This window comes from Chiloscyllium plagiosum, unplaced genomic scaffold, assembly GCF_037043375.1.
Source record: "Chiloscyllium plagiosum isolate Xiang-an unplaced genomic scaffold, Cpla_swu_hap1 HiC_scaffold_48, whole genome shotgun sequence".
In the NCBI taxonomy this organism is placed as follows: domain Eukaryota; kingdom Metazoa; phylum Chordata; class Chondrichthyes; order Orectolobiformes; family Hemiscylliidae; genus Chiloscyllium; species Chiloscyllium plagiosum.
The window spans coordinates 10,208,669-10,226,390 of record NW_028270186.1 but is presented as its reverse complement, the minus strand read 5'-3'; the positions used below and the strand labels follow the sequence as shown (position 1 = coordinate 10,226,390).

The following is a 17,722-nucleotide window of genomic DNA, read 5'->3' as shown; positions in this document are numbered from 1 at the left end:
CAGCCTCACAGCACCACTGACCCAGGTTCAATTCCAGTCTTGGACAATTGTCTGTGTGGAGTCTGTGTGCGTTTCCTCCCATAATCCAAAGATATGCAGGTTCGGTGGATTGCCTATACTAAATTGCCTGTCGTGTTAAGTGCATTAGTCAGCGGAAATGTAGAAAAATAAGGGAATGGGTCTGTGTGGACTTGTTGGACTGAAGGGCCTGTTTCCACATTTATAGGGATTCTGTGCTTGAGGAAGGTGTGAAAAAATGGGCTTTTGTTTACAGATGTGTGCTCCCATTTACTTTTGTTGTTTCCACTGGTGTTATATGGGTTGCAATTCCATATAGGGACACACCTCGAGCACCTCCATTGTCTGTGTGGTACCAACTAGGGGTAAGAAAGCATTTTTAATATTTCAAATCTGGTGACTTTTCTTTTGAACTCCTTTCATGACCCTTCAGTATTTTTGGAAAAAAACCCAAATTCTGTCAGAGAAATAGCTGTTTCATTTTTTTTTAAAAAGATTTAAAATGTGCCTGATAATCATCAACACATACTAACAATAGAAACCAAATTGACAAATTTTATGGAGGCTGTTTCTTGTATCCAATTTATGTCCAAGCCAACATTTGCAAATTCCTTAAAGTGTGCAGACACATGTCTTTCTACCAGCAGATGAAACATGTGCCAGAACAGACACAGAGATCATTTTGCCAAACTGGACCAGAAAATGGTTATGGGGCTAGGAAATCACAAGCTAAATTATGAAAAGAGGCTTGTGAATTACTGCAACAAATTAAGTATTGCTTTGGATGTTGATCATACATAGGGATATTTACAAAAATGTGACTCATCCAGCTTGTAATTCAATATTTATTAAGTCATTAGTGGCACAGACATGTACTACTAACAACTCATTCCTACTGCATTGATTCAGCAAACAGCACGCAAAAGATTTGGCACCAATTCTATACATTTTATTGATTGCTGTCAGTCAGACCTGGTTGTAATGGAGAAGATTAAGCCCACTTGTTCTGAGATTGTTGGGAATAACATTGTGGATTCCTGTAAAATTGGTGGGATATTTACAAATTACACAACAGCTGGTTGTTACTTGAGAAAAGTAACAGTTGGTTAGGGGAATGCTGAATGATCTTGATTTGACCAGAAGTAGGATATTTTGCTATTTGTTGCATCCAATTTAACTTCCAATATTGTTCTTCTTAGTCCAGTTTCACAACTTCCATCATTTTAAAGTGCATTCATGTTCAAGATACAAAGCTAGTAAGACACTATACTAAGTGACAAATGAAGGTCCACAAGTAATTAGCCAGCCTGGGTGTGAATCATTCTGCAACACGTGTGTGTATTTGTGGTTGACAATCTTGTTTAATTTACATCACTTACCACAAAGGCATGCCTGAAAAATAACAACAGGTGGGGCTGTTGTATTTCTGGTTAAGCAGGTCATCCTGTCTCTCAAACTAAGAGAGATAGATTTCAAGGAAGTGAAAGTGCTCCCTTGCCTTATAACACAACTGCCTTGTGGATCCAAAGAAAAATCTTTTGTCGAAAGTTAAGGTATCCCAGAAGAGATGCAAATGATGATTTTAAAAACAATGATTTAACTAGCGATGATGGGTGCAATATCTCTGGGGAAAATATATGCTTTGTGCTTTTAATTGGTATAACATAAAAATACCCAATTTAACCTAATCCTTAATTGATGTTTGCCAATGTTTGAAAACTCGAAGTGTGAAGAATGCAATTGTCTCTCAAGGGGCAAGTCTGGGATTTCTGTGATCAACTATCCTCCCGTTGAAAAGCTCCCTGTGATAGATTTTTGCTTCCGTGCATTTAAACAATTGTGACATTTTGCCAAACCACGTCATGAGGCAGAATTTAACAATATTTAAAAATCCACACTCGAAATTTGTTGTGTTCTCCTTATTCTAAAAGCTAATAACAGTATTCTTTGGGATCTGATTTAGTGCTTTTTCCTCCTCTTCCCATATGATAATTGGGACAGGGAACAGAAACTTCAAACAAAACAACTGAACAAACTAAAACAAAACTAATCCCAGTTGGTCACTTCACAGGCCTGCCAAATTCATAATGTGAACTGTACATTTCCCTACCTCACTCAGAAGATTTCTCAAAGGCTCCCTTATTCTCTGTGTTAAGTATTCCTCGTTCAGATATTTCCTTGTTTTACATAAGTGAAGTTGTAAATATGCAAGTGTTTAATACGAAGGTGCAAACAAGCAGTAGCTCACTTTCAGACTAAGAAATCAGAGACAGTATCCTTTTGACTGCGGCGTCTTGCAATAGTCATTCAATTGTGGGCAAAAAATTTTCAAATCCTTTTACAAGAACATGGACATGTTTCAGAATCAAATTGTTTTAGAAGTATTAAGTATTCAAAACAATAATAACAAAAGCACATAATTGTAGTTTATTTAAAGCACGAAAAGATTTGAAGTCTATAAAATGTTGAACGTCACAAGTGATCAAATACAGCCTTCCGAAGTTAAAAAGGTACTGCCTCTTTAACAAGTATGATCACTGTTGAGAAGTCAACTCCAACTCACTCAAAAAAGGTCTCATCACCTCTGAACAGCACAAAAACATTCACAGGGGCTTATGGCTCAGTGGTAGTATCCCTACCTCTGGGCCAGAATACCCAGGTTCTTGTCTCACCAATCCTAGAAATGCATCATAACATGTCTGAACAAGTTGATTCACTGAAAATAAAACCAATGTTTTAGTAGCTGAGATGATCACAGCTTTAGGCCTCCGAGCTGGAAGGACAATGAGAAGTTGGAGTGAAGTGCTCGAGGTTGAGAATTCCACTGAACAACTTTGAACAGTCAAGTGAAGTGAAGTTGGAGAAAAGAAAATTATGTGTCCTGAAATTCAGGGGGTGTAGGCAGGGGGAGGTTGAAACTGGTTGACAATTTCATATTCCACTGGATATGGTTCATTCTCTTCCATTTCTGACAGCAGTTCCAGTGCTTGTTCCTCTTCCTCAGTTGGGTAGTGTCGGAGAAGGTTAGCAGCTGTTGCCAAGATGGATGCTCCCCCAGCTCCTGCCACCAAGTAAAAGCTAACAGCAAAGGTGACGTAGACACGGGAACCATGATACTTTTTGTGTTGCTGCTGAAGAGCGAGGATCAATTCTGAGGCCCAGTAGCAGAATCCAATCACTGTAGCACATTGCAGAACTGTAGGTAATTAAAAAAAAAAACGGTGACTGGAGCAAGGATCGGGGGTGCTTGCACAAAATTCTAATAACTTTCAAGTGTCAACTCCTCCTTATCAACGAGTTTATAACATGCAGTTTGCTGCCAAGATTCCAAACAGAATTGGAAAATTATGCCAGGGGAATGGCATTCCAAGCAGAGACAATTTAGTGAACCAATCAGCAGCAAACATGGGAAACAACTGGTGTCTAAATCAAAGATAGCTAGCTTTGCAAACAAAGCCATTGTTCACTCCAAAACATGTGAGGGAGGGAGGAAGAGTGTATGGGGGGGTGGAAAGAGGTGGAGTGGAGTATACATGAGTCAGGAAAGGTAATGATGTGTATCAACTGAGTTTGTACATGCAGGAAGACGCACACTCATGATTGGTGGTTGGAAGGGCTCAAGGGATGGAGTGAGGATGTCACAGCAAACTTGTGTACAAGTGGAACAGGGCTGTAATAAACAGAGGTTCACAGCGAGGGAGACTCATGGCCACTATTTTCTCCTCTTGAAATTTATAACCACAAAGCAGGTTGCAAGAGCACAAGCTCAAAGGCAACCTGCTCCTGGTGCCCACTTTTCTCCCAAATCCATTTAAGTTCGCTGGGAAAATGTATCAATCGGGCCAAGCGTTTTGGTTGGTGTTTGTTTCCAACTCAACCAAATCAAATTCCCACTCCCTTCCCTGAGGAATGAGGTTTGGGTCCAGTGGCCTATCTCAAATTTGTTTCCAACCCCAAAAGGAAAAGATCTGCTGTTGGACACATTTCAATGCCCATTTTAAATTACTCATTAGAATTGCAGTTTCTGGTTTGGGATTTTCCAGAAATTTGTGTTTAGTATTGCGCCAAATGTCATCTTTTGCAAATGGGTGACAAACATATCCAGTTCCCAAATCGTTACCCCTTATGAAAATATGGGACAATTCTGCACAAAACAGTGGGAGTGGCAAAACAATTGTGATTAATTAGTTCTATATATGGAACACAGAGGACCTTTTCTAAATAATTAATTCATGGGGCATTGGCATTCTCTAGCTGGGCCAGCATTTATTCCCGATCCCTAATGGCCCAGATGATACGAACAGCAATTTTCCATCAGCATGTTTGGATGAAGAGTCACTGGACATGAACTCTGCTTTCTCGCCACAGATGCTCCCAGACAAACCACCAATTTGTTTCTGTTTCAGTTCTCTAGCATTGCCAGTTTTGTTTCATTTTTTCAAAGTTCTAAACATGTAGTCAAAAGAAAAATAAATAACTATGATAACATGAGGGGTCTCCTCATGCGCTTCAACAGCAGCACTGAAGAAAGAAGTCAATGAATCCTTCTGCACTTCATGTTGATGCTGCATGTTCTGATTCCCTAACTAAAAAATGTCTTCCTTTTGAGATGTATTCATCATTTCAAAAGTGACTTGCATAATGGTGTTTTAAGTACTCAAAACAAAGCCAAATTAATCTACCATGTTTAAAAATATCTAGTTTCACTTGGTCGCACCTGTGAGAATATGAGCAAAGGCATATCTGCGAGTAATCTTCAACGCTGGATGTTTTGGTCCAAACACGTCAAGAAGAAAAGCAGACAAACTGCAAAGAATCCCCAGGAAACAAAAGGCACCAATGACCCGCAGCAGGAGCACAGTCTGAGGATTCATACAATAATCTGTGGAAACAAGAAATGAGTATCAGACTGCTTCACATCGTAAATCAACAACCAGATTAAATAGAATTCATCACAGAAGCAACTCGAATAATGACTTAGAATTAACTTTTCACCAGACAATAACTTTCCACTTACTCCTACTCAATGTTTAAAATTTGAAAGAAGGTCTTCCCTCTTATGAAAACATTTGTGTTATAAAAGGAATTCCATATCAGCACTTCTGAGAAAGGGTCACGAGAGCTGAAATGTGAACCCTGATTTCGCTCAACAGGTGCAGCTCAAGCTGAGTTTTTCCAGCAATTTGTATTTTTTTAAGATTGCCAACAGCATGGAAACAGGCCCTTTGGCACAACCTCTGAAGAGTAACCCACCAAGACTCATTTCCCTCTGACTAATGCACCTTACACTATGGGCAATTTAGCTCAGTCAATTCACCTAACCTGCACATCTTTGGACTGTGGGAGGAAACCAGAGCACGCACAGGAAACCCACGCAGACTTGGGGCGAATGTGCAAACTCCACACAGACAGTCACCCGAGGCTGGAATCAAACCTGGGACCCTGGCGCTATGAGGCAGTGCTAACCACTGAGCCACTGTGCCGCCCATGCTTACTTGAAATCACAAGCTGAGTTTCATGTCAGCTGTGACTTTTTTGGAAGGATTTTTGTCTCTAAGTCACAGATTATTGGCTGAAGTCCACTCTTGGATTCACAACCAAAATTCACATTCCATTGATGGATTGAGTGTTTGTACTCAGACATGGCCCCTTTTAAACCCCAATAAGCCTCTCTCAGGTGGAAGCAAGATATTCCAAAGCACAATTTTGAACAAGTAGTAGTGATCACGAGAGTTCTGACCAATCCCAGGTTCGGTTTCATTCCTGAAGAAGGGCCTGTGCCCGAAACGTCGAATCTCCTGTTCCCTAGATGCTGCCTGACCTGCTGTGCTGTTCCAGCAATAAAGTTTCAACTTTGATCTCCAGCATCTGCAGACCTCACTTTCTCCTCCTGGTTCGGTTTCACCCTCGGGTGACTGTTTGCGTGGAGTTGGTACTTTCCTCCCAGTGTCTGCATAAGTTTCCTCCAGAATCCGCCACAATTCCGAGATGTGCAGGTGAGGTGGATGAACCATGGAAAATGCAGGGGACGGGTGGCATCTGGGTTGGGGCGCTCTTCGCAACAGCGGTGTGGACTCGTTGCGCCAAGTGACCTGCTTTCACACTATATGGATTCGGTGAAGTCCTTAATAAACTCAAAGAAACGGATGTCAGATGCATGATCTGTTCCTGGGACCTTGCTGCCTGCGCTTCCTGGTTTGGGACATACTGTCGTTGGAAATTGCGCGATTTTTCTCGGTATCATAAAGAGGCAACAAGTCCCAACATGGACAGGCTATTTCACAGTGGGAGGGAGGACAGTGAATAACTGAGATGTCCAACATCCAGACACAAAGAGGAAGCACTATCTGCATTCCTGCCCTCGCAGACGATACCCAAACGATGCCTCAGCAACGCCCTCTCCTCTGGGTTTCCTCCTACGCCCACTAAACCCCACCTTCCCACTTCCATTACCTTCCAACAGGGCCGAGTCCAGGCGTCCCAGAACATCCGCGACCCCGAGCTCCTGCCGGGGGCACATGCCCCCGTGCGCGCGCAGCCAAGCTGGTTCCGCCAACGCCGTGCACAGCGCAGTCACCGAGAGCGCGCCCGGCACCGCCGATGCCAAGCTCCGCTCCGTTTGCTTCGGGAGAGCTCCCCCAGCGCCAGGACGCCGGCGCGATCCTGCCAGACCGGCTCCCGCGTGTCCATACATTCTCCTTCCCGGCCCGGGCCGCCGCGAGAAAGCGACTGATCACCGAAACCCCGACAGAGGTAACCGACGACAACACTAATTTACAAGAGAGGAACCATCAGCTGCGTATCCGCTTCCGATCGACCCAGCCGAAACTAACACCGGATGTGATGTCCGAGGAGTTCACACCCGCCCTCAACGCTTCCCGGTGATTGGTGACATCTGCTCTTGATGGACGGAACTGTTCGCGAATAGGAACTCGACTCTGGCGAGTCCTCCAACCAATCCGGAGCAGGAGTGGCTGTGGGGGCTGGCGCATCTGTCGAGGGCAGGTCAGCCGCGCGCCCGGGATGAAACGGCGGTTGGCGCTCGAGGCGCGTTTCTCGGCGCACCCGGACTCCCGGGCCTGGTATGTGGCCTGGAGCCCGAGCGGGACGCTGCTCGCTTCGTGTGGAGGCGACCGGGCAGTGCGGATTTGGGCCAGAGAAGGTGCGAACGGCTTCCCCGTCGATCGGCCGGGGCGGGTTGTACGGGGCCTGGACGTCGACATTTCATTCTCCTGACTTATTTCTGTTTCTTCCCCCCCACCCCCAGGGTCTTCCTGGCTGTGCAAGTGCCTCCTGGAAGATGGGCACCAGCGGACCGTGCGGAAGGTCTCCTGGTCGCCGTGCGGTACCTACCTTGCTTCGGTCAGCTTCGACGCCACCACCTGCATCTGGAGGAAGAAGGAGGCCGTGTTTGAGGTAGCGCACCCCGAGCTCCTGCTGTGACACTAATGGCTGGCAGTGTGCCCCTTCCCCACTTCATGGAGGTGGAGACTGTTTTCAGTAGCCGTCTCTCTTTTTTCTCCCGCCGTGAACATCGAGATGACCCTCGAAGTGGAGGTGGGAGAGGATGTACCCTCTTCGGGCAGACCTGCAGAGCCCACAAATTCAGAGAAGCCAAGGAAAGGTTGGCCTTCTGTCCGAAGCGGGGATGTTCTGCTCGGGTTGTGTCGAGGGAGACGTGCACTGCCAGTTGGAGGCAGGCCAGAGAAGGTTCACTCGTTTGGGTATGGAAGGACTTAGCGAGGTGATGTTGTGGAGGTTGAAATATAGAAGAATGAGAGGTGACCCTGCTGAAACGTGATACATTCCTAGGGTTATTGACAGGGTAAGTCGTTGAGAGGTTGATTCACCTTGTGGAGCAGTCGAAGTCTGGAGTGCATAATCTCAGACTGTAGGATGGTCCACTTAAGACAGATGTGGAGGAAACTTTTCTCCCAAAATATAATGAATCGCTGAAATTCTTTACCGCAGAGGACTGGCAAGGCTGGGTTATTAAGGATATTTAAGGATGAGATCGACAGATTTTTAATCACTGAGAGAATTGAGAGTTATGATCAGCCAAGTCACTGGGCTGAATAGCCTACTTCTGCTTCTGTGTGTGATGGTCTGATTTAAATAACATGGAATACAAAGAGAACTGATCGTTTTGAGACAAAGTTGGTTTGTAGGTAGGAGACAGAGGGTTGCTTTTAGGATTGGAGGTCTGTGACCACCTGTGTGCTGCGAACATGGGTCCTGGGTCTGCTGCTTTCTGTAATTTGCATAAATGATTTGGATGTGAACATAGGTGGTATGGTTAGTAAGTTTGCATATTACACCTCAGAATACAACAGAACTATGATAACTTGGGCTGAGGAGTGGCAGATGAAGTTTAACTTAGATAAACATGAGATGTGACATTTTGGTAAGGCAAATCAGGGCAGAATTTATACACTTAATGGGAAAGTCCTGAGGTGTATTGCTAAACAAAGAAACCTTGTAGAGCAGGAGTGTTACGACATGGGTTAAACCCTCCTGCTTAATTTAAACCAGCAACACAGAAAAGATTCATCCTGTGCAGTAATCTATGAAAATTCGAGAGGCCAAGAACTATTTAAATTCACTATTAACAATTTTATTTCTTAAAGTCTAACAGAATAATTAACGAACAACTATTTACAGCTCCTTCCTCGAACCAATCTTTTACCTTCCCTTCGATAATACTAGTCCGATAAACCACCCCCAATTAAGGTTTACCAAAGAATCAAGTTTTCAAAACCAGCCAGCTGTCAAATCTTCTATTTGGATCTTCCTGTGTCTTTTCTTCTTAGGGATTATGCTTCACAGGTTGCTGCTTGATAAAGGTACCTTTTAAGAGAGCTATTCTCTGGGCAGCTGCAGATGTCATTGGCTTAGCTGTTCTCCTCTCAACTGTTCAATTTTCCCTGGTCTTACACCCCCAGAGCATCAGATTCTGTCATCAGCTTTTAAAAGATCTGTGTCCATCTTGTACAATTCTTATCACTCCAGAAGACACCAATGAGTTTAGCACCCAATTAATCCTGTCGCTGTTACTGCATTATTGCCCCTTCTTCCCCAAGCTTGATTCCTCATAACTTGCTGTCCTCCCTACTCTTTCTCTTCTCCCTTAGCTCTCCTCCCTCCCGTACCTTCCTCATGTCAGCCTCCCTGCACGCTTCATCTTCCCTCTCTCCTGCCCCATCTCCATCTGCCCTCCAGCACACACTCTGTCTCTTTCTCAATACCAGCCCCTTGCATCTCTCTCCAACCCTTCACTTCCTCCAGAAAACTGCCAAGAGCATTGTATTATTATAGTCTGAATCTTTCTGTTGAGAGAATGTTTTCAAAAATAATATGATGACATTTCTGGCAGCAATTTTATAGATGATTTGAATCTCAGGTAAGATTAAAATATGTTAGATAAATGTGTTAGTTACATTGGTGCTCCTGTGACCTGATCGAAGCAGTAAATTTGGTATAAGTTGAGTGTTAAGATTCTCAGGTTTGGTGTTTGTTTTCATAGCTTTTGACAACACTGGAAGGACACGAGAATGAAGTGAAATCTGTGGCCTGGGCTCCATCTGGCAGTCTTCTTGCAACATGCAGCCGGGATAAAAGTGTATGGGTTTGGGAAGGTGAGAACATACTTTGTGAATTTAGCGTCTTTGAAAATGCCATTTTGCAAAGCACCTGAGACATGTCTGAAAGGGTGGGAAAAGCAGAAACTCCATTATACTTAAGTAGCTGGATATGCGCTTGAAGTTCTGACTTTCATAAGCTTGAACTCAGCTTGTACAAACATAATGGGCCAAATAGCCTCCTTTGTGTTTTAAATTTGCGTAATTCAATGGGATAAGCCTTGGCAGTCGAGTGTTGAAAGTCACCAAATATATTGGCAATGTGGATAAAAGGTATATTTTGTTATTTATTCTATCATGTTAAGGCTCAACCACAGTAGGTATCTGCCTACTAAGGATTGCACATTTATATACCAAAAAAGCATCCATCAATCAGATAGGTTTTTATGCAAATTAATGGTTTTATAGTTACCTATGTTGCTGAGATGGTTTACAATTGCATATTTTATTAACTCGAATTAAATTCAACTGGCTCTCATGATCCTAATCCATTCCCTATCAATTCTGACTGTAATGATGTCACATCTGTGCTGTCAACTCCTTCAAAGATCGTGTGTCGTCTGAAGGATGACAACATGGACAAGATTTAATAAGATATGTAGATGGGAGCTAAGTGTTGCAAAGAGTCATAGAGATGTACAGCATGGAAACAGACCCTTCGGTCCAACCCATCCATGCCGACCAGATATCCCAACCAATCTAGTCCCATCTGCCAGCACCCAGCACATATCCCTCCAAACACTTCCTATTCATATACCCATCCAAATGCCTCTTAAATGTTGCAATTGTACCAGCCTCCACCACTTCCTCTGGCAGCTCATTCCATACACGTACCACCCTCTGACTGAAAAAGTTGCCCCTTAAATCTCTTTTATATCTTTCCCCTCGCACCCTAAAACTATGCCCTCTAGTTCTGGACTCCCCCACTGGTTAGCACTGCTGCCTCACAGCGCCAGAGACCCAGGTTCAATTCCCGCCTCAGGCGACTGACTGTGTGGAGTTTGCACGTTCTCCCCGTGTCTGCGTGGGTTTCCTCCGGGTGCTCCGGTTTCCTCCCACAGTCCAAAGATGTGCAGGGCCAGGTGAATTGGCTATACTAAATTGCCCGTAGTGTTAGGTAAGGGGTAAATGTAGGGGTATGGGTGGGTTTCGCTTCGGCGGGTCGGTGTGGACTTGTTGGGCCGAAGGGCCTGTTTCCACACTGTAATATAATCTACAATCTACCCCGGGAAAAAAAAACTGTGTCCATTTATCCTATCCAGGCCCCTCATGATTTTAAAAACCACTATAAGGTCAACCCCCAGCCTCCAACGCTCCAGGGAAAACAGCCCCAGCTTGTTCAGCCTCTCCCGAGAGCTCAAATTCTCCAACCCCCGGCAATATCCTTGTAGATCTTTTCTGAACCCTTTCAAGTTTCACAACATCTAATCTAATCTAATCAAACATCTTTCCGATAGGAAGGAGACCAGAATTGCACGCAATATTCCAACAGTGGCCTAACCGATGTCCTGTACAGCCGCAACATGACCTCCCAACTCCTGTACTCAATACTCTGACCGATAAAAGAAAGCATACCAAACGCCTTGTTCACTATTCCTACCTACCTGCGACTCCACTTTCAAGGAGCTATGAACCTGCACTCCAAGGTCCCTTTTTTTTTAGCAACACTCCCTAGTACCTTACCATTAAGTGTATAAGTCCTGCTAAGATTGCTTTCCCAAAATGCAGCACCTCACATTTATCTGAATTAAACTCCATCTGCCACTTCTCAGCCCATTGGCCCATCTGGTCAAGATCCTGTTGTAATCTGAGGTAACCCTCTTCGCTGTCCACTACACCTCCAATTTTGGTGTCATCTGCAAACTTACTAACTGTATCTCTTATTTTCGCATCCAAATCATTTATGTAAATGACAAAAAAGTGGAGGACACAGCACCGATCCTTGTGGCACTCCACTGGTAACAGGCCTCTAGTCTGAAAAACAACCCTCCACCACCATCCTCTGTCTTCTACCTTTGAGCCAGTTCTGTATCCAAATGGCTAGTTCTCCCTTTATTCCATGAGATCGAACCTTGCTAATCAGTCTCCCATGGGGAACCTTGTCGAATGCCTTACTGAAGTCCATATAGATCACATCTACTGCTCTGCCCTCGTCAATCTTCTTTGTTACTTCTTCAAAAAACTCAATCAAGTTTGTGAGACATGATTTCCCATGCACTAAGCCATGTTGACTATCCCTAATCAGTCCTTGCCTTTCCAAATACATGAACATCCTGTCCCTCAGGATTCCCTCTATCAACTGGGCACAATAAACATTGAGTGGATGCAAGGGTCAAAAAATGACACTTGAATCAGATCATCTTGGAGCTGGAACCAGGACATGATTTCCATCTAGAGCACAGTGTAAATATGTAACTTCCCCTTTGCTCCAAAACATGCGGACATGGCAGAAGTTGATTTATGACGAGATTCAGTTTGAGATACTGAGGAATGAAGATCTAACTGGTTTAATGCATTCAGGTACCAATCAGCCATCAAATGATGCAATGGACACCATTATCAGTTACTGGTCATACTTCATCGTGCAGGTCTCATTTTGAATAGTTAATTTCCACATCAATAATAAAGCAAAATGCCATGTATGTTTTGTAAACTGCAGGCCTGTCGCAGACTCAACTGTCTGAAATTAGTAGTGCATGCTGCTAAGGGATTACAGTTCAGTTCATTGAGTAAGGACTGTATGAAAAACTGTTCATAGCATTCTCATTTGCTTTTTAGTGGATGAAGATGATGATTATGAGTGTGTGAGTGTACTGAATGCTCATACTCAGGATGTCAAACATGTCATCTGGCACCCAAATGGAGAGGTAAGAGTTCTCAAGAACCACATGGTTTACATTCCTCACTGCTGTTCTTAATTGTTTGCAGTATCTGTGTCTTTTGATTTAGATTAGATATATTGTCTTATGAGCCAGATACGGTGTACCTTTTCAATGATGCAATGTAGTAAAGACTGTACAACTAACTGTTAATGTGTATTTCTCAATTCAACACTAGTTCCTGGCTTCTGGAAGCTATGATAACAGCATTAAACTATACAAGGAGGAAGATGATGACTGGGTCTGTGTTGACACTCTTGAAGGTCATGAGTCTACAGTTTGGAGCATTGCATTTGATAAAACTGGAGAGCATTTGGTATCTTGCAGTGATGACAAAACTGTTAAAATTTGGAAAGCATACAAGCCTGGCAATGAACAAGGTAAAGTGACTGAACTGAGCATTGTACTATTCTTTTGGGGCTTTGTCAGTAAACTGGTTAATTAGGAACATGGTTAGTTAGTGGAGATGGATAACAGGTGGTGGGGGAAAGAAACCATTTCAGTTGTCTGTAATGACACTTGTTCATGGGGAAATAAATGAACCTGACACCGAATATACTGGTGGATACTCAAATCCTTTGTGCTGCGAGCTCCCATTTTATTTGTGACATTCCATTCCACTGCTGCTTGGGTGGAGGACTGGGCTCGGCTGCTTCAGTTGCCATGGCTTCTGGCCCAGAATTTTCATCAGAACCCCCCCCCCCCCAAGCCATGTAGGAAATTTGTTCTGTGATCTCTGTTGGATGTGAAGTTTGTGATTTGCATTAGGGTTAGCAGAGAAGATTCCACTCATCTGGTTCTGCCTCAAGTAATGTGGTCACAAATGAGATGACATTTGAGTCAGTATTCAAGATGTCCAGAAAATTATGCAGCACTATCAAAAAGGGATTATTCCTGAAAAATGTTTGTATCATTGGTAAAATAAGTGCTTCTTTTTTTTTACTGTTAATCTTCAAAATTGAAACACTGCAACATTTTGTGCGATGGGAGTTGTCTCAATTTGACATGATTATCTTTTTGGTGCAGGTGTGATATGCAGTGGATCAGATCTGTCTTGGAAAAGTGTCTGCACCCTATCTGGATTCCACAGTCGTCCTATCTATGACATCTCCTGGTGAGTTCAAAGTCATTATTCTGTCAGTAACCTTTTTAAAAGGCAAGTTCCCCATTTGAAATGTTTTTATGATTGTCACATCAACACCACTCTCATTCTGCCTGGTGTGAGGGAACAGGATAGTTGGAACCAGTTGGCCCAACATCTCTCTTGTGGATCTCAAATAGAAATAATCATGGGATTCTTCAATTTCCAAAGCCCTGTAACTTTCAACCTCTCCAGTTTCAAATATATTTATCCAGTTTTAAACATTGAACCTGTTGCTTCCAGATTCTCACTTGCTGCCACTCAATTTAACATAAACAATTTGTTTACTCTTTCATTTGGAAGACAATTAAAATCACTTTTGAGTGTAAGTATATTAAGGCTTGTTCACAACTGGTAGACAACTGTTCTCTTGATTAATTACCACAGTGATATGAGTTTATTCATATTAACTCTATTAAAACTCTTGATGTTGAACATCCTCCTTGGGTCAGATCAAAATGTCTGTCCAGCAATGTGTTTACTTAGTCTAATTTCTTTCAGGTGTCACATGACTGATGCGATAGCAACTGCATGTGGTGATGATGCAATCAGGATATTTGAGAAGGACCCTGGTTCGGACCCACACCAACCCACCTTTTCATTAATGGCCCACATTGCAAAAGCACACACTCAGGATGTCAATTGTGTGGCTTGGAACCCCAAGCAAGCTGGCTTGTTAGCTTCCTGCAGTGATGATGGGGACATTGCTATCTGGATATACGAGTTTGAAGATTAATGCAAGCATGCAATCACGTGAAAATGTTACATATCCGTAACAAATGCATTGTATAGGCACTGTCTAGTCTGGAATTAATCACCATGACTACATCATTTACCCATTTTCACATTTGCACTAGTTATGTTTCCACTCAATGGTCATGTTCTGTCTTTATCTAATCTGTCGAGAGCTTAACAATTTAACATTAACAATTTGTTTACTCTTTCATTTGGAAGACAATTAAAATCACTTTTGAGTGTAAGTGTATTTAGGCTTGTACACAACTGGTAGACAACTGTTGCATATTGTGAATAGATTCTTCAGATGTACACCTGTGATTTGATACAATTTCTGCACATTTGAGTGGCAGATTTGTCAAGCTTTTATAAATGGGGAAGAATACTTTTCAACTGCACTGGTCAAAGAAGCAGCAGTAGTACTGGGCTTCCTCAAAGCCTTCCCTCGTGTAAGTCTGTACTCCAGCCCAATATACCGCCAAGTTCAGACATATTACAAATCTGCAATTTGTTGTTGTGCTTTCTTCACTATCCTATCGACCTGCCAGTCCACTTTCAAGGAGCTATGAACTTGCACTCCAAGGTCTCTTTGTACAGCAACGCTGCTGAGGACCTTACCATTAAGTGTATAAGTCTTGCTAAGATTTGCTTTCCCAAAGTGCAGCACCTCGCATTTATCTGAATTAAACTCCACCTGTTCACATCCAAATCATTTACAAATATCACAAAATGTAGTGAACCCAGCACCAATCTTTGTGGCACTCCACTGCTCACAGGCCTCCAGTCTGAAAAACAACCCTCCACCACCACCCGCTGTGTCTTCTACCTTCAAGCCAGTTGTGTAGCCAAATGGCTAGTTCTCAGTGCTCCATGAGATCTAACCTTGCTAACCAGTCTCCCATGGGGAATCTCATCGAACACCCCACTGAGGTCCATATAAATTATACCCACCACTCTGCACTCATCAATCCTCTTTGTTACTCTTCAAAAAGCTCAATCAATCAATCGAGTTTGTGAGACATTATTTCCCAAACACACAGCCATGTTGATTATCCCTAAATCAATCCTTGCCTTTCCAAATACATGTAAATCCTGTCCCTCAGGATTCCCTCCCAACAACTTATCCAACACTGACGTCAGGCTCATTATCATGTGATTAAAAGAAGCTTAATGTCCATGACAATGATCAGCAACTCAGTCACGGTTTGCCATTCAGTGTCAAAGGAAAACAGACATGGGCTGGCAATTTTGTCACCTCAATGTTTTATCAAAGTCCAGGACTTGAAGCACAAACATCCCAACTTGACCTCATTGTGAAGTTAATACGAAGGAGCTGCTGGCGGGTCTCAGGGACATGGCTTTGGACCGAGATGATTAGATTTCAATCTGCACACCCATTTTGTGCTCGTTATGACACAAAGGAGCAGAGTTATTACCTACTGAAGATTCTGAATCTGATATTGCTTTCAGGTTCAGGGCTGTCACTTGCACTTAAGTGCAATCCTCTTGCTCATGCTTGGATCATGGATTTGAAGAAAAAAAAATTCAGGTTGCAAGTGCTGCTCAGAGAAGCCAAATTGAGTGGTATCATGCATGCTTACTCTGTGTCCATGTAAATCAAAACAGGTTGACAATTCCTGTAATGTGGTAAAAACAATGACTGCAGATGCTGGAAACCAGATTCTGGATCAGTGGTGCTGGAAGAGCACAGCGATTCAGGCAGCATCTGACGAGCAGCAAAATCGACGTTTCGGGCAAAAGCCCTTCATCAGAAATAAAGGCAGAGAGCCTGAAGCGTGGAGAGATAAGCTAGAGGAGGGTGGGGGTGGGGAGAAAGTAGCATAGAGGACAATAGGTGAGTGGGGGAAAGAGATGAAGGTGATAGGTCAGGGAGGAGAGGGTGGAGTGGATAGGTGGAAAAGGAGCTAGGCAGGTCGGACAAGTGAAGGGGACAGTGCAGCGCTGGAAGTTTGAAACTAGGAAGAGGTGGGGGAAGGGGAAATGAGGAAGCTGTTGAAGTCCACATTGACACCCTGGGGTTGAAGTGTTCCGAGGCGGAAGATGAGGCGTTCTTCCTCCAGGCATCTGGTGGTGAGGGAGCGGCGGTGAAGGTGGCCCAGGACCTCCATGTCCTCGGCAGAGTGGGAGGGGGAGTTGAAATGTTGGGCCACGGGGTGGTTTGGTTGATTGGTGCGGATGTCTCAGAGATGTTCCCTAAAGCGCCCTGCTAGGAGGCGCCCAGTCTCCCCATTGTAGAGGAGACTGCATCGGGAGCAACGGATACAATAAATGATATTAGTGGATGTGCAGGTAAAACTTTGATGGATGTGGAAGGCTCGAATTCCTGTTATGTGCCTGTTAACTTTAAGTAGGGTTTCTACATTACATATGACCTTCTAGGCTAAGAGAGGACAAAGACTATTGAGCCATTCCATTGTGTCTGATGTTTTGAAATTGAAATGGACACTTTTTGAAACCAAGTTACGAATTGTCTCCATGTGTTGCTCACGTGAGATTCAGTCAGTCAATCTCTAAACTCAACAATGTCTAACAGACTGACCAAAATAATGTTGATCTTTCTCATGGAAACGGATACAATGGAGCACAAACACTTGAAAAGGATGTGTGTGGTAACTATCACATGAAACACTTGCAGTTGAAACAGAAACCAGTTGATTTAAAATTAAACATTTATTAGGGCCAACCTTTCATCACAATGAATAGGGTACAAAGCTGTCACAACTCACCAGACAAAACTTAATAAAACTGTACATTAGCAAAGACTTTCTAGGGGATTAAAAGAAAAAGCAGGCAGCAAAAACTTGGTCCAAATGCAATTCTTAAAACGTATAACAAATTACTGCAGCCCTACATTCAAAATTTGTGTTCTGAACTGTAGACCCTGAACCAAAGTATTAAGCAATGTTGCTGTTGAAGGAAGATGGTATGTAGTCACTGCAAAACAAAAACCTTTATTTTTAGGTAAATCTTTGCAGAAACAGTATGTAGCCAAGTCTCAGTCATGGATGATCTTCAGAGCAGTTTTTACAACGTCATGAACTGCAAGTGGATGTTTAGTCAGAGTCACTTTCACCTTCACTGTCAGCTTCCTTGACATCAATATTGAATTTGTACTCCTGATCACAGCCCATATACGCATCACTCATGAAATACAGCGTGTAATGTTGGGTACTTGGAGCTGGTGCAAGAAAATCAAGTTTTACCTAAAATACACAAGTACAACGTATGAGAATACCTTCAGGTGACCAGATTCGACCTTCTCACATATTTCTGTTTCATGTAATTTACTG

The 17,722-nt window shown here is 43.2% G+C and overlaps 3 protein-coding genes across 4 annotated transcripts in view; 1 reads left to right on the top strand and 2 right to left on the bottom strand.

Annotated features, from left to right (window-relative positions):
- Nucleotides 1–951: 951 nt before the first annotated feature.
- Nucleotides 952–6,837, bottom strand: tmem127 (transmembrane protein 127). Its single transcript, XM_043681335.2, has 3 exons — nt 6,472–6,837; nt 4,736–4,900; nt 952–3,214 (listed from the first exon to the last, which is right to left on the bottom strand). Exons 1-3 carry the CDS (start codon nt 6,710–6,712, stop codon nt 2,907–2,909), a joined length of 714 nt encoding a protein of 237 aa, XP_043537270.1. The 5' UTR covers nt 6,713–6,837; the 3' UTR covers nt 952–2,906.
- Nucleotides 6,827–14,656, top strand: ciao1 (cytosolic iron-sulfur assembly component 1). Its single transcript, XM_043681334.2, has 7 exons — nt 6,827–7,180; nt 7,286–7,434; nt 9,542–9,653; nt 12,435–12,523; nt 12,714–12,915; nt 13,562–13,649; nt 14,178–14,656. Exons 1-7 carry the CDS (start codon nt 7,042–7,044, stop codon nt 14,410–14,412), a joined length of 1,014 nt encoding a protein of 337 aa, XP_043537269.1. The 5' UTR covers nt 6,827–7,041; the 3' UTR covers nt 14,413–14,656.
- Nucleotides 14,657–17,083: 2,427 nt separating this feature from the next.
- snrnp200 (small nuclear ribonucleoprotein 200 (U5)) overlaps nt 17,084–17,722 on the bottom strand; it is a 47,687-nt gene continuing 47,048 nt past the window's right edge. For both annotated transcript variants that reach the window (XM_087984272.1, XM_043681313.2), the window contains one exon: nt 17,084–17,635. In XM_087984272.1, the coding sequence (XP_087840398.1) occupies nt 17,486–17,635 (150 nt within the window). In that variant the 3' untranslated portion in view covers nt 17,084–17,485. The remainder of the gene's footprint in view (nt 17,636–17,722) is intronic.

What these genes read in the sequence shown, in the direction of transcription:
- tmem127 (XM_043681335.2), bottom strand. Translation starts at nt 6,712, where the DNA reads ATGTATGGACACGCGGGAGCCGGTCTGGCAGGATCGCGCCGGCGTCCT. An exon ending in GGACTCGGCCCTGTTGGAAG is followed by an intron (nt 4,901 to 6,471) that starts GTAATGGAAGTG and finishes TTGTTTCCACAG; the next exon opens with ATTATTGTATGAATCCTCAG. An exon ending in CTTTGCTCATATTCTCACAG is followed by an intron (nt 3,215 to 4,735) that starts GTGCGACCAAGT and finishes AATTACCTACAG; the next exon opens with TTCTGCAATGTGCTACAGTG.
- ciao1 (XM_043681334.2), top strand. Translation starts at nt 7,042, where the DNA reads ATGAAACGGCGGTTGGCGCTCGAGGCGCGTTTCTCGGCGCACCCGGAC. An exon ending in GCGGATTTGGGCCAGAGAAG is followed by an intron (nt 7,181 to 7,285) that starts GTGCGAACGGCT and finishes CCCCACCCCCAG; the next exon opens with GGTCTTCCTGGCTGTGCAAG. An exon ending in AGAAGGAGGCCGTGTTTGAG is followed by an intron (nt 7,435 to 9,541) that starts GTAGCGCACCCC and finishes TTGTTTTCATAG; the next exon opens with CTTTTGACAACACTGGAAGG.